The 19,134-nt window shown below is 43.6% G+C and overlaps 1 protein-coding gene across 5 annotated transcripts in view; it reads right to left on the bottom strand.

Annotated features, from left to right (window-relative positions):
* The window catches only part of LOC115645873 (collagen alpha-6(VI) chain-like), a 113,368-nt gene that overhangs the window by 73,789 nt on the left and 20,445 nt on the right, over window positions 1-19,134 (bottom strand). For all 5 annotated transcript variants that reach the window (XM_030551086.1, XM_030551083.1, XM_030551084.1 and 2 more), the window contains exons 3-7: window positions 17,138-17,746; window positions 15,956-16,570; window positions 10,765-11,325; window positions 8,863-9,420; window positions 2,211-2,786 (exon numbers count right to left, since the gene is read on the bottom strand). In XM_030551086.1, coding sequence (XP_030406946.1) covers window positions 2,211-2,786; window positions 8,863-9,420; window positions 10,765-11,325; window positions 15,956-16,570; window positions 17,138-17,746 — 2,919 coding nt within the window. The remainder of the gene's footprint in view (window positions 1-2,210; window positions 2,787-8,862; window positions 9,421-10,764; window positions 11,326-15,955; window positions 16,571-17,137; window positions 17,747-19,134) is intronic.

Raw genomic sequence — 19,134 nt, 5'->3', positions numbered from 1 at the left:
ATTGCCATTGCTGGAACTGACAAAAGCCTTGTCTACACTGGTGGTGGTATATAGGATCTGTGTAGCTGTCCACCACGGTGAAAGGCTCTCATGGAGGATAAAGGCTCAGGCAATAGAGAGCTGCCAGAGCCTTTCTGCTCTGCCTGATGCTTGCTGGAGCCTTTCCTCACAGGCAAGAAACTATACTGATAAAAATAGCGTAGACGGGGAGGCACAACTTGGGCATGGAGTGAGTGTAGGATATATGCCCTAAGGTTCTGGCATGTCTTTATTTACCTAAGCAGAGCCTCTCTGCCTCATGCTCTTTGTACCTGTGGTAGAGGGGCATGCAGTGTATGTACTCTGCACCCCACTGTCAGTGTAGATCTAGCCTAAGGTGTTGTAATAAGAGTATGTATAACCTTCCTCCCAGCCATACTCAACTATTCATTCACAAAGGCATGCCTGTGAGTACTTCCTGGGAGGAAGACCTAGCCCCTATAGTGCTTGCCTCTGAGGTGCAGTACAGCTGTCATGCTACTGACGATCTGAAGAAGTTTGTCTCTCTCCAGATGAACACACAAAACACAAACTCACACAGTCTTCATCCCAGCTGGCCTTTGCAGTCTCTCTCCTGCTTGTTCAGGGTCTCTCCCAGGCCTCATTGCCTAGAGACCTTCTTCCAACTTCAGCTTTTTTCCCTACTGACTCAAGGCCTTTACAGGAGCCTGTTAACCTGATTACAACTTTCTCTCCCATCCCCTTGAGGCTTCCTGCTCTTTTTTATCCTGCCAGCTCCTGATTCCACCCAGGTGTGGTTCATCCTGCAATCAGGGCTGGCTTAGTCCCAGACTATCCAGCACATGGGGCCAACCACCCTGTTTCAATGGCAGAGGCTATTCAGGGAACATTTAGGAGTGTGTGCCAGAAAACAGGATTTATTTGCAAACAGTTCCGAACTCTAAAAAAGGACCAAATTTGACAATTTATTTGTAACAAATTTTAACTAGCTGCACAGACCAGCAACCTAAAAAGTGCAGCTAAAGTACTGGTTTTTAGCAAGGGACAGAGAAGGGTATTAGGAAAAGTAGAAATTATGAGGCCTAATTCTCCACTGACTTCCACATTACACACTCTGTGGGCATAGAATGCTACTAAACTGGATTTCCTCATAGTAGGAGTAGCATTTTACAGTCTCTTTGCAAAGATTCAAGTGAGTATTTGGAGTGTAAAGATCTCTATGATCCTTCCTGTGGCATGTGGGCAAACAGAAGCATGGACCAGCAAATGAGGATGAATCTGACTAGTTGGTCACTGACTAGTTGTGTGTTTTTATACAGCACAGGGGTTTGGAAAGTGTAGACCAGTGTGTAACTGTGTGGGACTAGAGCAGTGGTGGACAACCTGCAGCCCGTCAGGGTTATCCGCTGGTGGGCCACGAGACAGTTTGTTTACCCTGATCATCCGCAGCTCCCAGTAACTGCAGTTTATCATTCTCAGCCAATGGGAGCTGCGAGAAGCTGCAGGCCACAAGGATGTGCATGCCACCACTTCCTGCAGCTGCCATTGGCCAGGAATGGCGAACTGCAGCCACTGGGAGCTGCTGGCAGCTTTGCTTGTGGATGGTCAATGTAAACACAATCTCACGGCCTGCCAGCGGACTGCCCTGAGAGACTGCAGGTTGCCCACCCCTGGACTAGAGGATGCCACTGTGCAGTTTGTATGGTGTAAGTTTCCTCATAGTAGCCCCTGCATTTTGATTGCCACTTGCAATAGTCCCCATCTACCTGTTCTTACCTATTTCCTCAGCAGAGCTCATCAATCAGGCCAAATCATGTAGTGCTTTTGTGATGTAGATAAATGCCTATCCCCACAACAACTAGTTTAATCAGTGAAACCTGAACTCAGGCCTTTTAAAGTGAAAGGTTAGTGCCCTAATATTACCTTTATGAAAGTTTTGAACCTGCACAGACTAACAATAATATCAAACATTTAAGCAATGCAAATCCTCAATTGTAGGATCAAGGAAGGATAAACTTTAAGAAACTTCCCTTTTGGCCTACAGCTTGGCTTGCTAATGAGAAAAAAATACCATAGGAAGCTAGATATACAAATGAAGCCATATACGTTACTTTGAAATTTTAGAGATGCGTCTTCCCATCTTCGCCAATTTTTAAATAAAATGATGAGGAAAATTTAAACTGTATAGAAAAGTAAAAACACACACTTACCTGGTTTTGAATCATTACATACTTTTTCTGATATTGCTACAGATGTGTTTTTGAGTCCTTCAAATGTATCCACATAGTAATATTTGTCTTCTGATCCAGCCATGGCCAAAAGCTCAGTAATGTCTGCTCCTTCTATCCCAACAGCATAGATAATAATTCCATTGTCTCTTAATCTCTTGGCTGTATCACCGAGCTGAGCTTTATCATGGGAGTCACCGTCGGTTATCACTATAAGAATCTGTGGAACTCCCTTGCTTTTGCGGCCGCCATGCTCCTGAGCAAACAGAGCTTCCGAATAGCCAATCGCCTTGGCTGTATACGTTGAACCACCTAAAGTTGCATCATTCTGGATAGCCTTAACAATCTCAGATTTTGTTGTGTACTTATTAAGGTAGAAAAAAGTTTCCGGTTCACCAGAATATTTTACAGCTCCAAATTGAACTCTATCTGGACCAACATCAGATCTGTTCACCAAGGCAATCATGAAGTCTTTCATGGTCTGATATTCTGAGGAATTTATGCTCCCAGATCCATCTATCACAAACACAACATCTAATCTTTCTATCCTTTTGCATTCTGTAAAAGAACAAATGACAAAACAAAAAAAAAACAAAATCCCCCAAACAGGTAAGTACAGACTCTTACTGATGTTTCTTACTAGCCTTCTAGCATTCAAGCAAAACTTGTGAATTTGGATCACTTTTTGGAGGCAATAACACAACTGAACGTCCTATGTCAGGCATGTTTTGGGAAAATCCATCAGTCCACAACAGAAGAGTCTAACCACTAATCCTAAAATAACTGATAGTTAAAATCCAGATGGACGGAGGGAAGAAATGAATAGTAACACAACAGAATGGGATCAGGCTACACGATCATAATGGCCTCTTCCAGCCTTAAAAAACAAACAAACAAACCAAACCTAACCAAAAAAACTATGAATCTGTATTCTATTCAGATACAAGCACCAATTAAAAGCTTACGTTTTCCCCAAAAAACATATTTTAAGATTTTCATTTTGGGAGTCAAATCAAATTTCTGTGACCCCTGCTCTACAGAGTCACCATACACACAGTTTTATGTACTGTCTACTAATGAAATGAGCCATATTCTGCTGCCATTTGCATGTATGCAACTACACTGAAATTTATGAAGACCCACCAGGCATCAATGATAGCAGAATTTATTTTGTGCTTTGAATCTATTGCAATTTTTTCTTCTTTGTGTAGGAAAGACATTCAATTTGGAGACTGAAGCCCCACCATCCCTGCACAGCCCCTAAGACCCTATGTTGCAGTGACCAAAAAGGAGTGAACGGGACTTTTGTGAAACCCATTAAAACTCCTCCTAAACTAAAGATCAACATTTATGATGAGGAGATGGAAAGTCAATACCTGATTAACAGTTTCGTAAAGTCAGTTACCTGATTAACAGCTAACATTGTAGCTCCTAAACATGGAACAACATATATACCTTTTAGGGCATAACACAGTGGCAGGTTTGTATCTGTTCTCACTTTGCAACAGCAAAAATGTGTTTTCTGTAATTGGATAGGTGAGTTCAAAAGAGACCCAGAACTCAGTGCTGTAAGCCTGTGAAATGGAAAATGCAATGTGCAAAGAGGAAGGAGACTCCTTGTGCTCTCCCCAGCCACATTGCGCAACCGGGTATGAGGTCAGGGATAACTTGGCCCTGGGCTATTCCATTTTTCAGGTTCTTGTGCATCAGCAAGCTGTGCAAGGTTTGGATAGCAGCCTCTGCAGGGAAGTGTTAGAATGATAACCATCTGTGCAATTTTATTCTATTTAGGTTCTTGTACTACAATCATTGCCTTAATATACCTGTGTGCCTTCCAGCCATGTATTAAGCAGTGTGTATTTTTTCCTCTCATCTTCTCCTCAGGGGCAAAAATGTGTTTAGTGAGTTGTTTTGAATGTCACCTCCACTCCCCATATATTTATGTTAGAAAAGGTAAGGTCAAAGGAAAATACCTTGCACTTGGAGCGGAAGGTGGAGAGGTTTGTGATGGGCGTTATTTTCTGTGAGAGTTCATTTCACAAGAGTCCTGGACTAGGCCCCCCAAAAATGAGTAGCATGTGGTACTCACTACCATTTTCACAGTTTTATGCCTCTTTTGGCACCTATTTAAATGTGTCTTGTCGCCACATTTTCTTAAAAGTCTTGGCTACATTGGCAGGGCCAGCTCTAGGTTTTTTGCCACCCCAAGCAAAAAAAATTTTTGCTGCCCCCCGTCCCAGCCCTGGGCTCCTTGCTGCAACCCCCTGCTGCCCCAGCCCTGGGCTCTCCTCCCTTCCCACACCCCCTGCCGCCCCAGCTCTGGGCTCCCCTCTTCCCCCTCACCATTGCTCCACACACACACCTCCTGCTGCCCCAGCCCTGGGCTCTCCCCCGCGCCCCCCCACCTGCACCCTCCTTCCGCCGCAGCCCTGGGTCACTGGTAACTTGTTCCCAGGGCAGGTCATTGAGCAGGAATTTTAGATGTACACAGAACACAGACAGGATTAGTTTAACTTCTGTGCCAGGGAAGATAATGGAGCAAGTAATTAAAGAAATCATCTGCAAACACTTGGAAGGTGGTAAGGTGATAGGGAATAGCCAGCATGGATTTGTAAAGAACAAATCATGTCACACTAATCTGATAGCATTCTTTGATAGGATAATGAGCCTTGTGGATAAGGGAGAAGCGGTGGATGTGATATACCTAGACTTTAGTAAGGCATTTGATACGGTCTCGTATGATATTCTTATAGATAAACTAGGAAAGTACAATTTAGATGGGGCTACTATAAGGTGGGTGCATAACTGGCTGGATAACCGAACTCAGAGAGTAGTTGTTAATGGCTCCCAATCCTGCTGGAAAGGTATAACAAGTGGGGTTCCGCAGGGGCCTGTTTTGGGACCAGCTCTGTTCAATATCTTCATCAACGATTTAGATGTTGGCATAGAAAGTATGCTTATTAAGTTTGCAGACGATACCAAACTGGGAGGAATTGCAAGTGCTTTGGAGGACAGGGTCAAAATTCAAAATGATCTGGACAAATTGGAGAAATGGTCTGAGGTAAACAGGATGACGTTCAATAAAGATTAATGGAAAGTGCTCCACTTAGGAAGGAACAATCAGTTTCACACATACAGAATGGGAAGAGACTGTCTAGGAAGGAGTATGGCAGAACGAGATCTAGGGGTCATAGTGGATCACAAGCTTAATATGAGTCAATAGTGTGATACTGTTGCAAAAAAAGCAAAAGTGATTCTGGGATGCATTAACAGGAGTATTGAAAACAAGACACGAGCAGTCATTCTTCCGCTTTAGTCTGCGCTGGTTAGGCCTCACTCGAGTATTGTGTCCAGTTCTGGGCACCGCATTTCAAGAAAGATGTGGAGAAATTGGAGAGGGTCCAGAGAAGAGCAACAAGAATGATTAAAGGTCTTGAGAACATGACCTATGAAGGAAGGCTGAAATAATTGGGTTTGTTTAGTTTGGAAAAGAGAAGACTGAGAGGGGGCATGATAGCAGTTTTCAGGTATCTAAAAGGGTGTCATCAGGAGGAGGGAGAAAACTTGTTCACCTTAGCCTCCAATGATAGAACAAGAGGCAATGGGCTTAAACTGCAGCAAGGGAGATTTAGGTTGGACATTAGGAAAAAGTTCCTAACTGTCAGGGTAGTTAAACACTGGAATCGATTGCCTAGGGAAGTTGTGGAATCTCCATCTCTGGAGATATTTAAGAGTAGGTTAGATAAATGTCTATTAGGGATGGTCTAGACAGTATTTGGTCCTGCCATGAGGGCAGGGGACTGGACTCGATGACCTCTTGAGGTCCCGTCCAGTCCTAGAGTCTATGATTCTATGAGGATTGGTTGCCATATGGTTACAGAACTGCAGTAAATTGGAACAATTTTCAGCTTGTGTGATTGGAGGATATCTGGAAGCATATTATAAGACTGTCCTACATGAATGAGGAAAAGTTGAGGTGCCTTTATTATTCTTTTGTTCCACTCTTTCTTTCTATGGGGAATCTGCCAATGCAGCATCACTGTCTTCCTTTTAAACAAAAAAACAAAGGCAATGGCTGTTGAAAATTGCAATTCCAGTCCTAATAACCACTGGGAAGCATTTCTTGCTCAATTTTATCCTACTTTTTCTACAGCAAGTTACAGTGGACCAGTATATTTGATTTGGGAGAAATGAAGTAACAGCTGCCCAAACTGAGCTTGAGCACTCCTGAATTTTGAGGTGTTCAAATCTGGAAGGCAGGTGCTGTGGGTGGGAAGGCTGTGGCTCCATGGGGGAGCACGGCAGCATGTATGCAGCAGTGTGTCTGGCGCTGCGCGGAGCCAGACACGTTGGTCTGAGTGGCATGGTAAGGGGCCTGGGGGGCTGTCATAAACAGATAACTAAGGGTTAATGTCTCTTTCACCTGAATCACCTGACCAGAGGACCAATCAGGAAACAGGATTTTTTCAACTCTGGGTGGAGGGAGGGTTGTGTCTGTGTTCTTTGTTTCTTCTGCCTGTATGCTCTCTCTCAGCTATGAGGGGATTTCTATTTCCTGCTCTCTAATCTTCTGTTTCCAAGTTGTGAGTACAGAGATCATGTATTTACATGTCTATAGTTGCTGGAGTGCTTTGAATTGTATTCTTTTTGAATAAGGCTGTTTATTCAATATTCTTTTAAGCAATTGACCCTGTATTTGTCACCTTAATACAGAGAGACCATTTGTATGTATTTTTCTCTCTTTTTTTTATATAAAGCTTTCTTTTAAGACCTATTGGAGTTTTTTTTTTTAGTGGGGAACTTTAGGGAAATTGAGTCTGTACTCACCAGAGAATTGGTGGGAGGAAGAAATCAGGGGGAGATCTGTGTGTGTTGGATTTGCTAGCCTGATTTTGCATTCCCTCTGGGTGAAGAGGAAAGTGCTTTTGTTTCCAGGATTGGAATTACAGAGAGTGGACTCCCTCTGTTTAGATTCACAGAGCTTGTGTCTGTGTATCTCTCCAGGAACACCTGGAGGGGGGAAGGGAAAAGATTTATTTCCCGTTGTTGTGAGACTCAAGGGTTTGGGTCTTGGGGTCCCCAGGGAAGGGTTTCAGGGGGACCAGAGTGCCCTAAAACACTCTAATTTTTTGGGTGGTGGCAGCAAGTACCAGGTCCAAGCTGGTAACTAAGCTTGGAGGTTTTCATGCTAACCCCCATATTTTGGACGCTAAAGTCCAAATCTGGGACTAGGGTTTGACAGGGGCAGTCAAGGAACAGGGAGTGGGGGGGTTGAATGGGGTGGAAGTTCGGGGGGGCAGTCGGGGCAGGGAGAAAGGGGAGTTAGATGGGTCAGATGTTCATGGGGGCAGTCAGTGGTTGGATAGGCATGGGAGTCCCAGGGGTTTGTCAGGGGACAGGTAGGGGAAGGTGGGGTCCTTGGGGGGAAGTTGAGGGGGGTCTCAGGAGAGGGCAGTGGGGGACAAGGAGAAGAGAGGCTTATATAGGGGGTGGGATCCCAAGGGGCAGTTAGGGGCAGAGGTCCTGAAGGGGGTGAATCAGGAGACAGGGAGCAGGGGGGGTTGGATGGGTTGGGGTTTCTGTGGGGGGCAGTCGGAGGGAGTGGATGGTGGCGGGCTGGGGCTACCCTTCCTCCCTGTGGAGTGTCCTGTTTTTTGAATGTTAAAATATGATATCCCTACTCTTCACAGCGCAGCTCTCCACTCACAGCAGCATGAGGTCCCCCTCCCACTTTCCTGTTGGTAGTGGCCAGGGGAATGCTGGGAAATGTAGTTCTTTCCCTGCTCCAGGGCTGGCTCTATAGGCAGGGAGCTAACCAAGGAACTACAGCTCCCAGGGCCCCCTGTTGGTTCCCAGCTCCAATGCTGGATCCCTGCTGGCTGCTGCCCTTGCAAATGGGCTGCCCCAAGCATGTGCTTGCTTTGCTGGTGCCTAGAGTCGCCCCTGTACTCTGGGGTTGAACCACATCTGGAACCCAAACTGAAACTTGTAAATACGGTTCCAAGAAAAACTAGTTTCTGGTGCTGTATTGCTGGAAACATGGATGGGGCGAGAGAGAGAAAGAGAGACTGACTGACTGTCTTCTAGGCCAGTCAGGGTTCCTCTGTAAATGAGTAATACTAAAGTCTATTAGACAAATATAACCTATAGAGACCATTTCTGCCCTCATTTACATGGTGAACAATTTCTATGACTTCAATAGAAGATGCATTCTTGTAAATGAGGGCAGAACTAGGCCATTAGTGTGAACAAGAATCATTCCCCAAGGATGTTTTACACTGCCAGATCACCACAAAGGAGCCTTAGTATAAGTGAGAATCAGATTCTTAGTCTTTTCTTACACACATTAGCATGCATATTGTACTTTTAAAATGTTATTAAATTTATATTATTTGTTTGAGAAAATATAGCATCTTTGAAAGCTAGTAGGACAGGCCTCCTGGTACTGTGAGCCAAATTCTACCTTCATTTTCTTGCACGCTTTTCATCCCTGTAGGCGTCTCCAAGAGAAGATGACATTTTAAGGAGAAAGAATGCCTCTTTACTTACTTTATTACAATAGTCAACTATCTGGAGAGAGCGAAATTCCTACAGACACAGATTGACATGAGTTATTGAAAACTGCAATACTTACCCTCATGAGGGGTGCATATTCCAAAAATGATCTCATCTTCTATGTGCTTCAGAATATCAAAGTTCTCGATGTAAAAAACCAGCTCATGCTTCCCACTAATCTCTTCCAGCTGAGTTTTATTTGCATTAAACACCCCAACAGAGTATATAACAACACCTTGATCACGTAGGGCTTTTGCTGGACTTTCTACTGCATCCCGCGCTTCCCCATCTGTAATCAGGATAAGAATCTTTCTGACAGCTGGACGTGCACCTTTGGGAGGCCTGAAATAATCAGCCACAAATGTCAATGCACCTCCTGTTAGTGTAGTTTCCCCTATAAGAGACATTTTATCAATAGCACTGAAAATGTCACTTTTTGAAGAGTATTGGTTAAGCTGGAATTCTTCCTTCTTTATGTCACTGAACTGGACGACCCCAACCTGCACTCGATCTCTGCTGATGTCAGATTTGTTGACCAGTTCTCTCATAAAGTTTTTCATTTTTGAAAAGTTCTCTGGTCCTATGCTTCCAGAACTGTCCACTAGAAACATGATGTCAGCTGTCATTTCTTTGCAGGCTATAGAAGAAAACATATTTATATTAGTATAATCCAGGCTGTACATTAAAAATAAGTTAATAGACTTAACTGGGACAGCATGGTCTGGGATAGATGGGTGAATGCTAAGATTTCTGGCTGTGCTGGGTAAATGGGGGAATAGTGAAGTAGGTGGATGGATGGGTGGGTGCTCTCTGGAGAATAGCTGGGTCGGGGAGCCTGGGGCCAGTACTGGGCCTCTCTCATGTGCTGTTACTGCCCCCTCCTCCAATTGCTGCTAAGCATTAGAATCTACTGGGGAGCAGCTAGAAGTGAGGCAGAGAGGTCACCTGAGTGTCACAGCAGCTTCCAGGAGAATCAACTGCAGAGCTGTCCCTGCAGCCTAACTGGGTGCATGAGGATCCGGATGGGCTGAGCGCAGGTATGACAGGGCTGCTGCTTGTGTGAGTGCCACACGAGTTGCATGACACTGGACAGTACTGCTATAAGTTTAGTAGGGTTGCTAAGGTGAGATTTGCTAGGCACATGCATTTACACACACGAGAGATATAGCTTGTGCTTGGTTGTCTGAGCCACTTCCAGTTCCGAACAGAAAAAGATTCAGTGGTTCACAAATCAACAGAGGCACAAAAGATTCAGGGGTTTACAGCTGTGTATAAGCATAGGACACTAGCATTCTAATAATATACCTATTAATCACAAACACCAACTTGACATCGCTCACTGCTAGAGAATGTAGCTTGCATTTGTTTTCCTCTTTGTGTGTGTGTGTGTGTGTGTGTGTGTGTGTGTGTGTGTGTGTGTGTGGAGGGAGAGCGGGGGTTGAAGGCTACTGAGCATCACAGTCTTACAGAGACAATGATCTTAAATGCCACCCTGCAGCCTGGTGGGAGGGTTAGTGCTCTGTGGGCACCTGAACAATTCATGACATAGGTATGTACACTGGGACAATAGCAACACAACATGACAAGTTGGAAACACACTGCTTGATGTAGGACTACCCTCTTCAATTGAAAAGCCACCTTGTTTATTACAGAGCTGAGGTGGAAAAAAAGGAAGGAAGGAAAAGCAGTGCACTTTGATGCTCTGATTGAAACCAAATAAAAATACCTATGCTTTTTTAAAGCATATGTTGAACATACAGATAATAGATTTAAGAAAGAAAACTGCATTATTTATAATTGGCTTGCAAACAGCCATCTCAGTTTAACATGTGCCCAAAGTATATTTGTACATTTCAGTTATTCAGACTGGAGTAATATGCTTATCATGTTTTAAAACTTGAAATTGTTTGTTATACAACAGGAGGCTCCATGTTCAATTAGCACTCTGAGTTCAAAGGGCAAAAATCAAAATTTCCCTTACCTTCTCCAGAACAGATCCCTTGAACAATTTCATTTTTTATGTTTTTCAAGGAGTCAAACTCTTGCACAAAGTAAGTCCTGCTCTTTGACCCTGCAATCTCAAGGAGCTGTGCTTCATCTGCATCTTTTACACCAATGGCATAAATATTGACCATCTCACTCCTCAGTCTCTCAGCAGACTCCTTCACGCTGTCATGTGACTTCCCATCTGTTAGGACAATGAGGTGACAAGGCACCCTGCCAGCTCTCTGCTCCCTTGCCTTTTTAAACAGTGGCTGCATGAAAGTCAAAGCTTCTCCGATATAGGTATTCCCATATATTTGCCTAATGTTGTCAATGGCTGTCTCTAAATCATCTCTTTTGCTGTATTCATCAAGTTCAAACTCCAGGCTTCTGCTTTGTGAGAACTGCACAGCTCCAAAGCGAACTTTATTCAGCCCTATGTTAAACATCTTAATCACTTCCTTCAAAAATTTTTTGATGTCTCCGAAGTCAACAGGATAAATGCTTGTTGAGCCATCAATGAGCACATAAATATCAGCTTCCTCTGTGTCCACACATCCTACATGGAAAAAGAAAGTGTATACAGTATTAGTGCAAGAACAAAATGTAAAGAGAGAAACACAGACAAGCACCAAAGCATACAGACATGTAATTATGGCCCAGAATCAACCAGTATTTATACAATGACACAAACCCAGGTGGAGTTCCACAACGGAAGAAAATCTGCCTGAGAGTGAGGTTATTATAGTGCAAAGTGGCTGTAACCTCAATGTAAAGTAACAATGTCTGAGAAATGCTGGTTATTTATCTTATGATAACAGGAGTTCAGGTTATGTGATCCCTATCTGTACACCATTCAAGGTGTGCATGCACGCCACGTGCCTAAGACCAGAAGATTTTTCAACAGCAGTGTCTATTAGTCCACATCTCTGCCCATCACCTCCTTGTGCTCCAAGTCAAGAGCATAAGGGACCACATGGACTGACCACCTCTCCAGTTCCTTTTCTACCATGAATAACCCAAGGAAAGGATCAGAAGCAGAGTGGAAGGAGGCTGGGAAGTGGAATATAGAGTGGGACCACGCACCTTGAAGAACATCAGTTACTGTAAGGTAAGTAACCAGAATTTCTTCAAATGCATAGAATACACCTAGAGATTGTCAAAGTGGCTCACAAGCAGTACTCAATGAGGAGGGTGCAGGGAACTCTGATGGTTTGGCAGCATGATCCTGCAATCTGAAAGGATACATCTGCTGACGGGCAAAGGAGTCCAGGAGAGCTGACTGTATTTTAAAGAATCCTTATTGAGGTTGCAGGAACAAACCATCGCGATGTGTAGGAAGAATAGTAAATATGGCAGGTGACCAGCTTTGCTTAACAGTGAAATCCTTGCTGATCTTAAACACAAAAAAAGAAGCTTACAAGAAGTGGAAGATTGGACAAATGACCAGGAAGGAGTATAAAAATATTGCTCAGGCATACAGAAGTGAAATCAGGAAGGCCAAATCACACTTGGAGTTGCAGCTAGCAAGAGATGTAAGAATAACAAGAAGGGTTTCTTCAGGTATGTTAGCAACAAGAAGAAAATCAAGGAAAGTGTCGGCCCCTTACTGAATGAGGGAGGCAACCTAGTGACAGAGGATGTGAAAAAAGATAATGTACTCAATGCTTTTTTTGCCTCTGTCTTCACAAACAAGGTCAGCTCCCAGACTGCTGCACTGGGCAGCACAGCCTGGGGAGAAGGTGACCAACCCTCTGTGGAGAAAGAAGTGATTCGGGACTATTTAGAAAAGCTGGACGAGCACAAGTCTATGGGGCTGGGTGCACTGCATCCGAGGGTGCTAAAGCAGTTGGCGGAAGTGATTGCAGAGCCATGGGCCATTATCTCTGAAAATTCATGGTAATCGGGGGAGGTCCCAGATGACTGGAAAAAGGCTAATGTAGTGCCCATCTTTTAAAAAGGGAAGGAGGAGAATCTGGAGAACTACAGCCCAGTCAGCCTCACCTCAATCCCTGGAAACATCATGAAGCAGGTCCTCAAAAAATCAATTCTGAAGCACTTAGAGAAGAATGTGATCAGGAACAGTCAGCATGGATTCACCAAGGGCAAGTCATGCCTGACTAACCTACTTGCCGTCTATAATGAAATAGCTGGGTCTGTGGATGAGGGGAAAGCAGTGGATGCGTTATTCCTTGAATTTAGCAAAGCTTTTGATACGGTCTCCGACAGTATTCTTGCCAGCAAGTTAAAGAAGTATGGGCTGGATGAATGGATTATAAGGCAGATAGAAAGCTGGCTAGATCGTCGGGCTCAACGGGTAGTGATCAACAGCTCCATGTCTAGTTGGCAGCTGGTATCAAGCAGAGTGCCCCAAGGGTCGGTCATAGGGCCAGTTTTGTTCAATATCTTCATTAATGATTTGGAGGATGGCGTGGACTGCACTCTCAGCACGTTTGCAGATGACACTAAACTTGGAGGAGTGGTAGATATGCTGGAGGATAGGGATAGGATACAAAGGAACCTAGACAAATTAGAGGATTGGGCCAAAAGAAACCTGATGAGGTTCAACAAGGACAAGTGCAGAGTCCTGCACTTAGGACGGAAGAATCCCATGCACTGCTACAGACTAGGGACCGAATGGGTAGGCAGCAATTCCACAGAAAAGGACCTAGGGGTTACAGTGGATGAGAAACCGGATTTGAGTCGACAGTGTGCCCTTATTGCCAAGAAGGTTAACAGCATTTGGGCTGTATAAATAGGAGTATTGCCAGGAGATTGAGGGATGTGATCATTCCCCTCTATTCGGCATTGGTGAGGCCTCATCTGGAGTACTGTGTCCAGTTTTGAGCCCCACACTACAAGCAGAATGTGGAAAAATTGGAAAAAGAGTCCAGCAGAGGGCAACAAAAATGATTAGGAGGCTGGAGCACATGACTTACGAGGAGAGGCTGAGGGAACTAGGATTGTTTAGTCTGCAGAAGAGAAGAATGAGGGGGAATTTGATAGCTGTTTTCAGCTACCTAAAAGGGGGTTCCCAAGAGGATGGATCTAGACTGTTCTCAGTGGTATCTGATGACAGAACAAGGAGTAATGGTCTCAAGTTGCAATGGGGAAGTTTAGGTTGGATATTAGGAAAAACTTTTTCTCTAGGAAGGTGGTGAAGCACTGGAATGGATTACCTAGTGAGGTGGTGGAATCTCCTTCCTTAGAGGTTTTTAAGGTCAGGCTTGACAACGGTCTGGCTGGGATGATTTAGTTGGGATTGGTCCTGCTTTGAGCAGGGGGTTGGACTAGATGACCTCCTGAGGTCCCTTCCAACCCTGATATTCTATGAAACTCATTCTAGGACATAATGCCTAGTAAAATGGCATAGAGCTGCATGTCGTCACTCTACAGATCTCCAGAAGGGGAACTCCATGAAGCAAAGCCACTGATGTAACCTATACACCTTGTTTGGGTAGTGTGGCAAACCCAGGACAAATAGCCACCAAAGTAGGGATAGTAATTAGTCCCAGAGGGGCTAAAAGGCCTCTCCCTATTCATTGAGGGGAGATAACCATGGAGGAATAAGGTTCAGCTGGAACAGGGGTTGCCAGGGAACTAATTAGGTTCAGCTGGCCCAAATTGCTGGAGACCTTTTTAAATCCTCCCTGGCAGGGAAGTGTGGGGGAGTGAGAGAAGCAGAGGAGCTGCCAGCAAGTAGGTGCAGCAAGACTCTGAATTCTTCCAGCCAGGAAGACTTGCACTCTTCCCAGAAGGGGAGAAAAACAGAGCAAGGGACTGACTGAGAAAAGGATCAGCCAGCCCCTGTGTGACAGGGAAGGACTTTACTCTTCCCAAGCCGGTGTCTCCAGGGAAAAAGGGGACTGAGCCAGCAGAGAAGAAACAGGTACTTTGCCACAGAGGGTTCACCATCAACTCACAGCTTGATGCAACTTGAAATCCATTTAGAAAATCTTAAATGTATCAAAGGGGAAGCAAAGGAAATAATTAGATTAGGAGATTCCCTGAAGGGATCTGTCATCTGCAGATAGAATGCTCAGCTCAACAAACATCCAGAGAATGGTGCTCCCTGTCTCTTTTGGTGGCATAATATTTTGGGTGGAAGATAGCTAGTTTACCTGATTTAAATGGTATTCAGAGGTAACATTTTGAATTAATATAGGGTGTAACCTCAAAGAAATCTTATCCTTATGGGGGACTGTGTAGGAAGGTCCACCTTAAGGGTCCCAAGCTCACCTACTCTTCTGGCCAACAACTGCAGAGACCGACTGCTTCTTTGTAAAGGAGGGTGGACCTCCCTATTCCTGTTTTTTGATATATAGTGTACTGTAGTCATGTTAGATGTGACTTGGACATGCATGATACAGATGAGTGGCAGGAATCTATTTCAGGCTTCATGGACTGCCCACAGTGTCAGGAGGCTGATGTTTAGTTTGGATTCTTCCTGGGTCCAAGAGCCTTGAGCCACATGTTTATTCAAGTGAGCTCTCTAACGCCATTCAGAGGCATCTGTAATTATCTTCATGGGTGGGGAGGGGATGAAGGGAACCCCCAGACACACAGTCTCTGTTTTTCAACCAGTGTGATGACAAAACTCTGTGGGATTGGAGCTGTAAAACCTTGCTTGGCCAGGCTGTGTTTGCTTGGACTATTAAAAACAAAACAAAACAAAAAACTGTCCACAACCATGCCTGCAGACACCAGAAATGCAGCCTGAACATCTATGCATATTAATGATGCTGTTTTGGTTTTTTTTAAAAAGCCATTTACTTAAGAAAAAAAACAAAAAAACACCAGCCTGCCTTGCTAACCCAATGAAAATAAAATTTAGGCACCAATCCTACACTGAGATCTGCTGTCATGGACCCTCATTTACAGCTATGCAGAGTCCCACTGACATCAAGAGGATTCCATAAAGACACAAATTGCTCCACTAGGAGACCATGATGCAGGATCTTTACATGAATTCAATAAAATAACATGAACCAGTCAATGTTAAAAAGATGGTTCTGAGCTGCAGTTTGGATTCAGATTCAGCTGCGGAACTGCACTTCCTCAAAGGCTAAAGTTTGGAACTAGATTAAAAGTTCAGGGAGGTTCAGATCCAGGTTTTGATTCAGGACCATCCCTACTTAAAAATCTTCCACATAGAGAAAAGATAAATACCATTACTGGGAAAGGTTTACCTGTTTTAAGTAGTTCTCTTCTTTCAGACTGGACATACTGCTTGTCCTGAATTTGATTCAAGAGTTTCTTTTGTAAAGTTCTGGCTTGTTTTGGCAGGTCAGAAAATGCTGTCAGCTTAGTAGCATATAACTGTGGAGGATATGATGCTATCTGGGTTAACTGAGTGTTGTTAGCATTTTCAATGCCTATGGTGAATACAGTCACGCCAGTTCTCCGAAGATCACGAGCTGCCTCACTTACATTGTCTTCAGAGGGTCTGTGAGTGATCAGAATTGCTATTTGCTCTATTCCTTGGGCCTTTCTGCTTCCATATTTTACACTGAAGATGTTTTTCCTTGTAGCCTTAATGGCAGCACCGGTGTTGGCCTTCCCTTCCCTCGGAGAAAAGCCCTGTATTTTCTGCAGAATAGCAGTTTCGTTTGTTTCTTCACTCAGTAAAGCTAACACGTGTGGCTCACTGCTATATGTCACTAGGCCAATCTTTGTACAATTCTTCTTCACATCAAGAAAGGAGACTGTACCTTGCAGGAAATTTTTAATATCTTCAGATTTTGGTTTTGAAACACCCTCATCTACTATGAACACAACATCAGCAACGGAATCACTCTTACAAACTGCAGTGGGAAGAGAGAGGAAAAGAACACAATATTAATTGTCTATTTCTTGGCCAATCCATGGAACAGTCTTCTAAAATAGTTTCCCTCATTCAGATTTATCTAGAAACAGAGGAATTGCCATACTGAATCAAATTAGCCATCCACCTAACTCCGGCATCCTGTTTCCAGCAGTGGTCAATGCCAGCCACGTCAGAGGAAGCCCAAAGGAAAATGCCCATTAATTAATTGTTTCAGGGCATAAAACAACAAGAGCTATCTTCTCTTGAAAATTACCAAATCTGCAAGAATAGTTACAGCTTCACTCCACCCACTTTCTATTCACTTTTGTGGAGTCAGGAGTTAGTCATGCATAAAGTCATGAGCAGATAGGCACTAATTTTCAAAATGTCAGTGTTACATGCCTCTCTGTATACACATGTACCTGGTCATGGACATGTTTGTTCTCTTCCTTATTTAATATTTTGAAAATTTAACCCAAATGTTCAAGGTGTCTTTCTGTCCAACACTGAATTACTTCTTCCAACCAATATGATCACAATTTTTTCATAGCCTTGCATTCCTTACCTTCTCTCTCAGGAACACTTGTAGTTTTAACTGTTGGTATTATGTCATTAATATCTGTTTGAATAACGTCCTCAATGATCTTGGTCATGTTTTGAGAAGACATACTGAGATCCCTCACTGTGCGAAATGTATACGAAAATTGAGGTGTAGCCATTGACTGCAGTTCTCGAGGAGAAACATCCTGAATCCCCAGAGCTATGATTTTTACCCCATCACTTTTCAAGATCCTGGCAGGCTCTCCTACAGCATCCTCTGATTTCCCTGAAGTCAAGATTACCAAAATTCGTTCTTTGTCTCTTCCACTAGTTGGTCCTTTGAAATAGGTTTCGTGAACTTCTCGAAGGGCATTGCCAGTTTTTATTGAACCACCCTTGAATACAACATTCTTTTTGACATGGTTCAGCATTGGGTTCTTTGCTTTATAGGTGTCCAGCCGAAATTCAACGTGCAAATCATCACTGTACTGCGCAAGTGCGATACGGTATTGGTTAGGAGTCGCTGTTAAATGACTGATCATTTTGTTAATAAAAGACTTCATAGAGGGGAACGCTTTATTTCCCAGGCTATTAGAGCTGTCAACCAAAAGGACAATATCTGCAGATGTAGGGCCTGCAAAAATCAGAAAATTAAATATTACATATTTCTTACCTTTATCTCTACAATACTCTGATGATAAAGGCAATGCTTCACCAAAGACTGTATCCAGAGATATCCAGAAACAAAATGTCCAAAAGTTGAAAAATATCCTTCTAAACCCAAGAATTCTCTTTTATATTTTAAGCTTATTTTATTATCATAAAAGATAAAGGTAGGAAGTTACAAGTGCTCAGCATCTGTTTGGTACCTAGGACTTCCCAGGAGATGTAGCTATTCAGCACTTCTCAGGATTGGATGCCTACTTCCTTTTTGAGGTTTAATTTTTTTTGGTATTTCTACTGAATGGGACACACATTATCTAGTGTTTCCAGTTAGAGAAATCTCTCTTAAGTGCTAACTTCTTTCACAGGTGGTGGTGACTACAGGCACATAGTCACAAACAATACACTCTGGTTTATTTTTTCTAACATTCAGTTCAGCACATGGCACAGTGCAGCTCACCCTTAGTGTGGAGGACCCATGCAAAGTCTCCTGAACCACTTAGGCTCAGGAATTACAAGGAATTGTGCACTGCAAAAAGAATCTCCATACTAAGTCTACTGCAGAGGCTGGGATGAAGTTGGAGGCCAAAATCCACATGTAGGCAGATCCTTTATCCTTTGGCCTCAACTCCCAGTGCTAGTAGCTAAGAAGAGCTGAGAAAACTACTTATGACTACCTCTTATGGAGGAGTCAAGGTATTGGGGTGAGAGAAGAGGAGCTGCAGTTTTACATGCTTACTCCAGTTTGGATGGGGGGAAATGTCATGTCACCTTCTCCTGTCATCCCTGTACTCTTCACTGGCACAGTCTTATTTTACCTTAACACAGTAGATGTCAAGGGTATGTCAGTGATCCAGACAGCCTTAAGTGACTAACAGAAGGGTTAAAATAAAGCACCCTTCCTCCTACTTTAATTTACACCTACACCACAGTAGAGGATATCTGTCACATTCCTGAGAATGTATATTCTCTCCCATATGGAATCCTATGGCAACTGTGGACTAAGTGTGCGACCCTCTTCAGAGTCTCAATGTGTTGTATGCCACAAAGTGGCAAAAGTTGCTTTTTCTTTCTATCTTGATTCCTCTATGCTTAGTTACCTGCCTATCACAAGTGCTGATTGCCTCCAGCAAGTTGCTAACCATCCTTAACCTCCATTGAAGGCAATAGGAGTTGAAAGCCCTCAGTTTTTCTCAGATCACCTTGCAGTGTCGGGCCTCATTTTCCTCCTGAGCAACTTTCCTACTGACAACTTTCCTAAATTGTGCAACAAGCCTATCCTGTCAGTCACATTGATCTGGCCCCTTTCCATGTCCAAATTCTGCCCTAATGTACAACACATGCAACGCCACAATTTAG

Source organism: Gopherus evgoodei, chromosome 2 (genome assembly GCF_007399415.2).
Source record: "Gopherus evgoodei ecotype Sinaloan lineage chromosome 2, rGopEvg1_v1.p, whole genome shotgun sequence".
NCBI classification, from domain to species: domain Eukaryota; kingdom Metazoa; phylum Chordata; order Testudines; family Testudinidae; genus Gopherus; species Gopherus evgoodei.
Note: the sequence above shows the minus strand (reverse complement) of the source record. Positions and strands in the feature narration are given on the sequence as shown.